This window comes from Panulirus ornatus, chromosome 35 (assembly GCF_036320965.1).
Source record: "Panulirus ornatus isolate Po-2019 chromosome 35, ASM3632096v1, whole genome shotgun sequence".
Lineage (NCBI taxonomy): Eukaryota > Metazoa > Arthropoda > Malacostraca > Decapoda > Palinuridae > Panulirus > Panulirus ornatus.
The window spans coordinates 1,158,449-1,170,666 of NC_092258.1; the positions used below are offsets into that span (position 1 = coordinate 1,158,449).

Genomic DNA, 12,218 nt, shown 5'->3' on the forward strand with positions numbered 1-12,218 from the left:
GCCAGCTATTTCATATTTCAGCATACTATACCCTGTTACTTAACACTGCTGTGTTACCTTTAATTAGGTTAGATAGCCATATCCAGAAATGAGACTATTGATATATTAAGATATTCATATTACCTACTAAATCTAAAAATACAGAAAATCAATGCCAACTATTGACCAGCTGTATTTGCTTTGCTCTGGCAAAATGACAACACAGACTGTGACACTTTTGTATGAAAAAGGTATGTGAAAAATTAACAAATGACCATATCAAATCCATCAGCATTGTAACCATCCACTTCAGATAAATAGAAACTGCCTACATTAGAAATATCCCATGTCACAGCATCACTACTGAATAAGAAAATGAAATTTAGGCACAAATGTACAATGACTTTCCTAATGTTTTGCTGTCAATTTTTGTTTTTTTCCATTAGTAAAGCAGTACAGTTGTGGAAAACCTAAGAAATGGGGCCCTCCTTTTTGATATATTGTTTTTACTTCCAATTTAGGAAGTGGTAAATGAAAAGCTTACCATTCTCCCTCTTTGAGAAAAGGATCCCATAGAGGACTGCTTTTCTGTAAACCACCTAGATTCATTATCTTTTGGCAATAGGTTTGCATCTTGATAATCATAATATGAATTATTATTGTTCTTGGAAAGTGCGATATAAGGAACCTCATAGGAAGGGAGGAGGGAAAGTTAGTTCATAGAAAGGGAGGGTCTTTGTCATGGGTGTTTGATGTCACTGTGATTAATCTGTTTTTGGATGGGGTTTTGAGGGACATAAATGCAAAGGTCTTGGAGCAAGGGACAGGTTTAGTTTAGAGCATGTTGGGAATAGGGGGGAGTAGGGGAGGTGAATCAGCTGCTTTTTGCAGATGACACAGCTCTTGTGGCAGCTTCTAGATAGAAACTCTAGAAGTTAGTGACAGTCTGGGAGAGTTTAGAAAAGGAGTTAGGTCAAAGTAAATGTGAACAAATCTAAGGTAATGAAATGCAGCAAGTGGATGAGACAATTTTTTTTGTGAAAGTTTGAATGGAGAATACTTGCAGTAAGTGGAGAGTGGATGTGGCTGCAAATGAAATCATGGTAGCTGAAGTAAGTCAAAGGATGGGGAAGGGGGCTGATGCTCATAGTGCACCAACGTTTTCAATACTGAAGGCTTACTTGTATAGCTGATGGTAATTGGACTAAAGATGTGTTTGTATAGTTTTCCTGCCCACATTTAGATTGGAAGGCATTGATGTAGACAAGTTAGCTACTTTTTACCCATATAAGACAGAGGAAAGGTATTGTAGCTGAGGAAGTGTTTGGAAGTAATGCAGCGGGGACAGTTTCACAAATTCAAATTTAAGGCTCTTTAATATGCTTGCTCTTTGCCATTATTTTACTTGCAGTGCTGGTAATGTAAAGTTCTTTCCAATCAAGCTTGTCTTTTCATCACAGTAGGATGAACATATGTGATACTAATTAAATGTGTTGTGTGCAGGACTTTTGTCAGAAAGTTGCTCTATGCTATCATGGTTGTCAGACCTTATTCATTTATTGGATGTGGAGATGACCAAGAATAGGATCTCTGGTCAATGTTCTCATCAGTAAAGGATGAAGTGAAGCCACTTAGAAATGAATGTATACTCTGCTTGAATATAAAAGAAGACAGTTTATTCAAACATCTGAATAAAATTTTGAATACTGGAGAAAACAACACTGAGAAAATACAGCAGTAAGATAAGTGGCTAGAAGGCCAGGGTCACGTGTCATCCTTTCGCTTGGAAAGATCAAGTGCGTTTGGTAGCTGAGAGTGAAGGGCTGGCAGGAAAGAGGGCAGGAGGAATGGAAGCCCAGGAGGAGCTGCTTGTAGGAGGGGTGCAGTATTGAGGTCAGGCAACCAGGGCAGTGGCCGGTCACCACCCTCCAGTGTCCCTGACAACCAATGTGGGGGCAGCAAGAGTGGTGATACAGGTGGAGAAACTGGCCCAGCCACTGAGTATTGTGGTGGGAAGCCTGTCAAGGGAGTAGCATATTGAAGGTGGGAAGAGGCAGGCACCCCTAGGGGCAGCATTAGTGTGGTGGGTACTATCATTGCTGTCTCTTGAGGCTTGCTTGTCGAAACAGAGCGCCTCTCCAACTCTCTGAAACAATTAGAAAACGTTACAAAGGAGACCATTAGTGTATCTTAGAAGTAAAAAAAAAAAAAACGAGTGGTGAGCATTGTAATATATGATGCAGATAAAACAGCAGTTAATTGGATATGGAAGTGAGTAAGTAGGACAAAAAATGAGGTACACCACATAACTGGAGAAAAACAGTGACAAGGTTACAAAGGATGAGAAAGGAGACATTAGTGTATCTTAAAAATGAAAAAAAAAAAAACATAAGACAGCAGTTGATTGGATATGGAAAGCAATTAAGTAGGACAAAAAATGATGTACATCACATAACGACAAAAAGTGACAAGTAAAACGTTTAACTAAATTTAAGAATCATGGAGAGTGTCTTTGACCCTTATAGTGTTATTTTCCTTGGTTGAGGCAAACATAGTAGGGCGATGTTTTCGTTAAGGCTTGTGCTTCCATGCCAAAAGTAGAATTCAGCGTGCGCCATAAGCTAGCCATAGATGAAAACATAAACAAAGCATAATTCACTGGAGTTGCTTGGATGCCTTAGTAACTTACTAGTGACCATTGTAAGCAGTTGTGGGCCTTTTCTAGGGACTCGCTGCATCTGTGGTGCCTGCTACTTCCCCACCCACATAAAACTTAGGATTGGCTAGTATGGTAATGTTTTTCTTAAGTGCTTAAAGGCTTCTCTTTTAATCCATAAGAAAGATAAAGGTATTGATAGTTTTTCTACACTTAAGAATACCTATAAAAAGTTCTGAATGAATGAAACTTACATACTTACGACTGGCAAGTGCAATAGATATTCTTTTGTTCCTAACCTAGGAGCAAGAGGTAAATCTTCAATCTTAGTATTTTTTCTTTAAGATGCACAGAAACATAAATCAGTGTCAGTTCTTTTAATGATGGGCTTACAGGAAGACAAATTTCGAAGCCGACCACAAAAGGTCTGTACTGAAAAGATGAACAATATGTCCCCCAGACTGTAGGTCTGTCATATAGGAAGACTGTGCACTGATATGCTATACATGGTGGTAATGCTAGAGTTTAGATGAAGATTTTTTAAAATATTCTGATTACATGTCTGACAGAAAGAACAGAAATAGCTAATAACCATCTTAAGGTACCCAAGAACCAAAAAGCCTTGGAAATTTAAAAGTTTGGCCACTAGATATGATAACCTGAAACAAGGCAAGAACAGAATAAGAAAGGACTAATGAATGAATATATTGGAAAGTAATGGACATATGGAACAACCCTAAATTCAGGAACAGTACATGCGAGACTGCCAGGAAATTCTAAATGCCTTTTTCGTACAAGATGGAGCTCCCAAGAATTCCGGATTAAAGATCTACACGAGAGGAACAGCAAGATGTACGTGGATGTATATCCATACAGAAGGAAAGACATGCATACAAAACCTGATACACACATTGATGAGCATGTTTTCATTATTTCATGTCTCCATATAAAAGGTAGACATTAAATGTAAGCTGGACCATGGGTCCCACAGAACCCTCATCCCCACCAGTACTGTGGGTTGGCTGATGGTGCCATCACCTGGAGGTACACTGGTATGTGGAGGGTACCACCAGCCAGTATGCTGCCTCCCTCTACCCCCTCCTCATGCACCAATATTTAAAGCCAATGATAAGTTAATCTGGGAGGAGACAAGGGTGAAGCAGACAGCCCTCCACTTGTCACCAGTATCACCCGTGTGGACGAGCCTTATCACTTCTGGAATGCAATCAAGGTGTCCCATCTTATATCTTGATCATCCTAAATGAAAGTCAGGATCTTCTGTCCTGGGAGATGTAAAGAGCAGATTATACATATCTTCCCACAGTAAGAAATATTTCCCTTTTTGACGATGTGGATGGTTTATGACCACCACTGAAGCTCTCATGGTTGTTATAAAAAAGATTTAAAGCTAAAAGTGAATACACACACACATATATTTATTATACTTCGTCGCTGTCTCCCACGTCAGTGAGGTAGCGAAAGGAAACAGACGAAAGAATGGCCCAACCCACCCACACATACATGTATATCCATGCACGTCCTTACACACATATACATACCTATACATTTCAATGTATATATTTTTATTTATTTATTTATATTTATTTTGCTTTGTCGCTGTCTCCTGCCTTAGCGAGGTAGCGCAAGGAAACAGACGAAAGAATGGCCCAACCCACCCATATACACATGTATATACATACACGCCCACACATCCAAATATATATATATATATATATTTTTTTTCATACTATTCGCCATTTCCTGCATTAGCGAGGTAGCGTTCAGAACAGAAGACTGAACCTTTGAGGGAATATTCTCACTAGGCCCCTTTCTCTGTTCCTTCTTTTGGAAAATTATTAACGAGAAGGAAGGATTTCCAGCCCCCTGCTTCCTCCCCTTTTAGTCGCCTTCTGCAACATGCAGGGAATACGTGGAAAGTATTCTTTCTCCCCTATCCCCAGGGATGATATATATATATGACCTGTTTCTCGCAACTCAGTGTGAAAGTCCTCTCATATGATGACCGTGTAATCTCACCACAGTGCTGACACAAAAACAAACATGCAGATCTACAAAATGCAGTCAGAAAACTGATTTGCTCTGAACAAAATTTCTGCAACCTCAAAGAAATCCAGTCTCCTTAATCCAGACAGATTTGAAGCTAACCTGCATCCTCCCACATTACTAAATAATGAATCACTCCAAACTCAACCATACTCGGCACCACAGACGACACAATATTCATTTTCGACATTACAGTCATCAGGATAATAGCTATAAGCAAACTAAACGCACACAAAACACTTAATGGCACCAGTTTCAGGAGAAAAAGAAACTATAGTATTTTCTACATACAATTCATCCACTTCAAGTAAACTATGCTTCATCTGCCATGTCAACCATACTTTCAAGAGTAAGGATAAAAAAATCAGTTGTTTCCCAGCCACAAACATTAATCACCTGCATGAAAAAATATATTTTCAGTAAAATCCAACCTCAGTATGCTTGGTATCCAATTATTTCCGGCAGTGTTAGAACCCTCCCATCAAAGCTACTCCATTACCATCCATGAGCTCCAACAAAAAACAAAACAATTACCCTTACCTCACACTTCAGTAATCTATATTCACAGATCCCCTCATTCCCAGTAAATAGCACACTGACAAAACTTATTCATATCGACTCACAAGCACTAAACATCCCTCTTTATAATCCAATCTTAAAAACCATCCCAAAACACATATCAAACTACGCTCCTTAGGTATATACGAGTTATGCTTTTTCATTTGTGCTATAGACATCTCCCATAATTTCATTACTACAAACATTTATTGAAGATTCACATGAAAAACATCATGCCCAGCATGCAATTTCTACACAAAAGACATTCAACACTTATTCATCAATTGTCCTGCATTTACCACTCTAAGACAAACTCACACCATCACTTGAATCATATCTTGAACTGCGGTTCTGCTGATGGATGTGGATAACCCCATGAAATGGGGCCTTGGTGCAGGGTTATATATTGAGTGAATTGGAACTGGAATGATGTGTCATACTGAAGTCGACGTTCTGTTCATGGACTGAACCAGGGCATGTGAAACGTCTGGGCTAAACCATGGAAAGGTATGGGGGGCCTGGATGGGGATAGAGAGAGCTGTGGTTTTGGTGCATTACACATGACAGCTAGAGACAGTGCGAACGAAGGTAGGCTTTTTGGTCCGTTTTCCTGAGGCTACCTCACTGAAGCAGGGGTTAGCAATGCTGTTTCCAGTGGGGCGAGCTAGCGCCGGAAATGGATGAAGACAAAGCAAGTATGAATATGTACATAAGTATATATGTATATGATGTGTATGTATGTATATGGGCGTTTATGTATATATGTGTATATGATTGGATAGGCCATTCTTCGTGTCTCCTGGAGCTACCTCGCTGACTCGGGAAACGGCGATCAAGTGTGTGTGGGTGTGTGTGTGTATATATATATATATATATATATATATATATATATATATATATATATATATATATATTATTTTTTTTCCCTGGGGATAGGGGAGAAAGAATACTTCCCACGTATTCCCTGCGTGTCGTAGAAGGCGACTAAAAGGGGAGGGAGCGGGGGGCTGGAAATCCTCCCCTCTCGTTTTTTTTTTTAATTTTCCAAAAGAGGGAACAGAGAATTGGGCCAGGTGAGGGTATTCCCTCAAAGGCCCAGTCCTCTGTTCTTAACGCTACCTCGCTAATGCGGGAAATGGCGAATAGTTTGAAAGAAATATATATATTATAGTCGCTGTCTCCCGCGTTTGCGAGGTAGCGCAAGGAAACACGAAAGAATGGCCCAACCCACCCACATACACGTGTGTACATAAACGGCCACACACGCACATATACATACCTATACATTTCAACGTATACATACACAGATGTATACAAATATACGCATGTACATATTCATGCCTCCATCCATTCTCGTCGCCACCCCGTCACACATGAAATATCCCCCCCTCCCCCCGCGTGCGCGCGAGATATCGCAGGGAAGACAACATTCGTTCACAGTCTCCATCTGCCATGTGTGATGCACCGAAACCACAGCTCCCTTTCCACATCCAGGCCCCACAAAACTTTCCATGTGTATATATATACACACACCATATATGTTCTCACCATGTGGTCAAGGTACTAGCTTTAAAATCTGATGCCCGAGCCTTAATATGAATAAAATCATCGCTTGGTACCTTCTTGTTCCGATAGATTGATAAATAGTGAAACTCGCGCAACTCAAGTCCATTCTGATACAACATAGATTCTTACCACAAAATTCATGAAAAATGCTGGAACATCCGCCGGAATATGAACGTGGCCTCTAATTTTTAATTTCTTACCCACTGAAGACTGTAAGATCACATTATGTGACGACGAACTACTTGGTGAAAAACATATCCATTAGCTACCATTTTAAGACATCCTGTATAAGAACCACAAAACACATGCGAGGCTCATATGGAAGTCTGCATAAACATAGTGTTAAGTGATGAAGCTGACAATCATTTATATATAACGATAATTCTCTGGTGTAAGCACTTCCCTAACCCCCTCCCCGCGGCAGTGTTCTCGATGATAAACGGTCGCCTGGCGCCCGTGGCTGGGACGATCCGCGACCGGCCCTCCCGATGATACTGATGGGTTGGGGGTCTTGTCCTCAGGCTCTACCTTCTGCTCTGGTCCAAATGTAATTATTAGAAACAATATGTAGCTTAAAGGGTTCCTGCTGATGAAAATGTTATATGTACGTGATGGTTTACCGTTTGGTCACCCTGACCCGGAGGAAGCTGGATTGGGGGGAGAGAGTGTAACATCCTCCTAGGTGTAGCTCTGTTCCATGGCATAGCTTGATTAAAAATGAATCACGATGAAGTCACGAAACAATTCTTTTTTATTATTATTATAGCCCCAGAATCTCTTTTACGGGGCTCTAGCAGCTTCAAGGCTGCGTTACAATCAGTAGCAGGAAAAGGGCAGACTATTCTGGCGTGAGAACGTTTTTGACGAGAATGTACGCACTTTTGTCAGTCGACGATGATCCAACCTTCCCGAAGGTGACTTTTTACTTAGACAAGGGGAGTCCAGTAAAACTCATTCTAGCCAAGTAATGCCATATATATTGTTCTAACACACACACACATCCGTAATGAACACATATTTAACATTTATGGTACCTACTTGTACTGAACGGGAAGGGCTTTTGCACTTGAGGCCCCCATCTCTTGACCCATCTTTACTATCAAACAAGATAATGTGAGTGTGTATCTGTGTGTGTAAAGCAAATAAATCCACTGTATGAGGCGAATCAGGTGGTCCTTTGCACGTGGACAAAATCAGATGTCAGTCATCCAGACTTACCTGGCTGGTATCGTCTTTCACACGACTGTTATAAAGACATACCCCAGGGTCCCACCAGCTCAAGGGTCGTATTCGTCGTCAAAGGTTTACGACCGTGCTCGATGTGGTAAACGCACTTTTTAGTTATCATTCTCATTATTTTCACATCACGCCGTCACTCTTGGCTGTCAAGTTAACGTTACATAAGTCCCGTTACCCGTTACCCGATAACACAATAGTAACAGTTGACGGCTTGGTAGTAACGATAACAGAGGCTGAAACGTTATCTTGGCCTACAGCTTTGCTGACAGTTACTCCCCCCTACCCCCACGAGGTACACCAAAGCCGAAGAGTCTTCTGCATGATAGCAGTTATCGGTGATAAGAAAAAAATCAGTTCATAGAAGCGCACCCATGATTAAGCAAATATTATCATTTGCTTGTGTTATTATCATAATTATCATCTTTAACAGTATCATTCAATCTCAAGACTCCTTCTGCAGGGGTTCCTGCAACTTTAAGGCCACCCTATCATTAGTAGCAGGAAAAGGATGTATTACTTAAGAGCAGTCCTTCGACCAGCGTAACCACAGGCAGTTGGAATTCTGTAACACCACTCGTTTACAGAAAGTGACTAAACATTATCCTGATATGGAAGGAATGATCTTACCAAAGCTGGTGGCCTGATACCTGAATGGTGGCTGGTCAGCTGAGAGATAGATTCCGAATGTGCCACGGTGTGAGCCTGACTGTCCGAGAGCCTTGCAAGCTGATGGTTGCGTGTTGAGTATTGCAGGCTGAGGGTTGCCTGTTGTAGTCGCGTCTTATGAACGTTTATGCATCTGTGTAGGCTGTTCACTGTGTTACGATGGGTGTTGTTTGCTGACACTATAGATATATATGCGGGTGTTTGAGTTTCTTAAGGCGTTTTCAAATTAGTGCTGCTGCTTAATTGTGTCTGTTAAAAGGATAGGATACTGGATCCAGTTACTGTAAAACGCTCCTGAATGAATTCGTTGAGGGCTTGACTCTACGTGTTCACCAAGAAAGTTTGCGCTGCTGAGAAAGTTCACGATGAAGGCCTTCACTAATGAGACTGTTGACAAATGAGTCTGTTCGCTTACGAGTGCATAGTTAATGAGAGTGTTCTTTGCTTAGATTATTCATTGCTTGACGCGTTTGGTGTTAAAAGTTTCTACTGCTTAGTGCTCGCTTCTCATATGATGGCAGAAGATATTCAACTGCTAAGTCTGATGACGTCTGTTTATTGCTGTACAAACAGCCTTTGGCTGCTACACTACTGCTCCGTAGTACTCATGTAAAACTATAGAGTTCTATTCAAAAAAGCGTCTCATTTCCAAGAGAGATGTGGTGTCTGGAACGCCTCAAGAGTATTTGCTTGTGAGTCACAACGAGATGACCTAACATGTTTGTCCCGAAAACAGAAGTATAGATAAATACCTGAAGAATGAAACATATCGGCAGTTGTCAAGTTGTGATTCCGAAGGCGAATTCAAAACAGAGGGAAAACATCCGGAAATGGAATGATGCAGAGGCAAACAATACTGGAAAGCGAAGCCAACTTAATGAAAGAAACAAAGTACTCTATGAAGTTAAACACTCACTTCTGCTTCGTTGTGTCGCGGAAGCCTTTCGCGAAGGGGTTACTGTCGATTTTTAATCTTGTGATCTGTGAAGAGAATGAAAATAACTGAATATATATATATATATATATATATATATATATATATATATATATATATATATATATATATATATATATATATATCATATTATTTGCCATTTCCCGCGTTAGCGAGGTAGCGTTAAGAAAAGAGGACTGAGCCTTTGAGGGAATATCCTCACTTGGCCCCCTTCTCTGTTCCTCTTTTGGAAAATATGAAAAAAAAAAAAAGGAAGGATTTCCAGCTCCCCGCTCCCTCCTTTTAGTCGCCTTCTACGACACGCAGGGAATACGTGGGAAGTATTCTTTCTCCCCTATCCCCAGGGATATATATATATATATATATATATATATATATATATATATATATATATATATATAGCGAGGTAGCGCAAGGAAACAGACGAAAGAATGGCCCAACCAACCCACATATGCACATGTATATACAAAAATCGCCCACACACGCACATATACATACCTATACATTTCAACGTATACATACACAGACATATACATATATACACATGTAAATGTTCATACCTGCTGCCTTCATCCATTCTCGTTGCCACCCCGCCACACATGAAATAGCATCCCAACGCGAGGTAGCGCTAGGAGAAAACAGAAAAGGCCACAATTGTTCACACTGTCTCTAGCTGTCATGTGTAATGCACCGAAACCACAGCTCCCTTTCCACATCCAGGCCCCACAAAACTTTCCATGGAAAGGATCACAACTGAGCGAATGATATATATATATATATATATATATATATATATATATATATATATATATATATATATATATAAATATATATATATGTGTGTGTGTGTGTGTGTGTGTGTGTGTGTGTGCGTGTGGTTTGAAGGAATAGTGGTTCCAACAATGTTGTGTGGTTGCGAGGCGTGGGCTATGGATAGAGTTGTGCGCAGGAGGGTGGATGTGCTGGAAATGAGATGTTTGAGGACAATGTGTGGTGTGAGGTGGTTTGATCGAGTAAGTAATGTATGGGTAAGAGAGATGTGTGGAAATAAAAAGAGCGTGGTTGGGAGAGCAGAGGAGGGTGTTTTGAAGTTGTTTGGGCGCATGGAGGGAGTGAGTGAGGAGAGATTGACCGGGAGGATGTATGTGTCGGAGGTGGAGGGAACGAGGAGAAGTGGGAGACCAAATTGGAGGTGGAGGGATGGAGTCAAAAAGATTTTGAGTGATCGGGGCCTGAACATGCAGGAGGGTGAAAGGCGGGCAAGGAATAGAGTGAATTGGATCGATGTGGTATACCGGGGTTGACGTGCTGTCAGTGGATTGAATCAGGGCATGTGAAGCGTCTGGGGTAAACCATGGAAAGTTGTGTGGGGCCTGGATGTGGAAAGGGAGCTGTGGTTTCGGGCATTATTGCATGACAGCTAGAGACTGAGTGTGAATGAATGGGGCCTTTGTTGTCTTTTCCTAGTGCTACCTCGCACACATGAGGGGGGAGGGGGATGGTATTCCATGTGCTGCGAGGTGGTGATTGGGAATGAATAAAGGCAGACAGTGTGAATTGTGTGCATGGGTATATATGTATGTGTCTGTGTGTGTATATATATGTGTGCATTGAGATGTATAGGTATGTATATTTGCGTGTGTGGACGTGTATGTATATACATGTGTATGGGGGTGGGTTGGGCCATTTCTTTCGTCTGTTTCCTTGCGCTACCTCGCAAACGCGGGAGACAGCGACAAAGCAAAATAAATGAATAAATAATATATATATATATATATATATATATATATATATATATATATATATATATATATATATATATATGACAAGACACATCACTGCATATGAAACCATGAAATATTCTGTGTAATGATGTTTCGAAATTATTATGTTCCTTATTCAGGGCCGAGAGAATAAAGAATGTTCATTAGCAATCTATTAAAGGATCCAGAGCTAACTGGAGGCCATAATAAGATACAGATGAAAGTTATGATTATCACAAGTAAACGAAAACCTCTTTTATGAAACAAAAAATCAACGGCATGGCGGTTGGGATTAAAAAATGACTGAATGACTCGTTCGAAACGTGTCTCTTGGATGCTGCGATTACAGGGTTATGTGCAAAATTTCCTTCTCTTATTGCTCTTAATTTTAGATGTAATTTTATCCAGATGTTAACGTAAAAATCTTTTAAAGTTGTGCAGATCATCTTATATTCATTAATGAATTGTTACTTTTATGTAAACGTTCACATTAGAATGGCTTCCCTTGAACCTTCGTAATCTTAAGGACATTTAGAGATGTAAAATCATTACTGATCTGTTGTTAGTCAACCAAAACCTTAAGTGACTACTTTGCCTAAGGCAGCGGTTTACTTTCGTATTGAACATAGTAACCAACAGAGCCGCAGTCTATTCAACGAGTAATATCAAAGACCAAGAACAAGATCAAAAGTATATATAAAACGAAAGATGCATTTGCCAGAGATCTCCAAGTGTCTCATATATATGAATACACATGTCATTAATGTGCGGA

The 12,218-nt window shown here is 40.4% G+C and overlaps 1 protein-coding gene across 1 annotated transcript in view; it reads right to left on the reverse strand.

The window, feature by feature from the left end:
• Positions 1–1,633: 1,633 nt before the first annotated feature.
• LOC139760058 (uncharacterized) overlaps positions 1,634–12,218 on the reverse strand; it is a 28,092-nt gene continuing 17,507 nt past the window's right edge. Inside the window, 2 exon segments of the mRNA XM_071682827.1 lie at positions 1,634–2,125; positions 9,645–9,709. Of these exon segments, the coding sequence (XP_071538928.1) occupies positions 1,744–2,125; positions 9,645–9,709 (447 nt within the window). The 3' untranslated portion in view covers positions 1,634–1,743.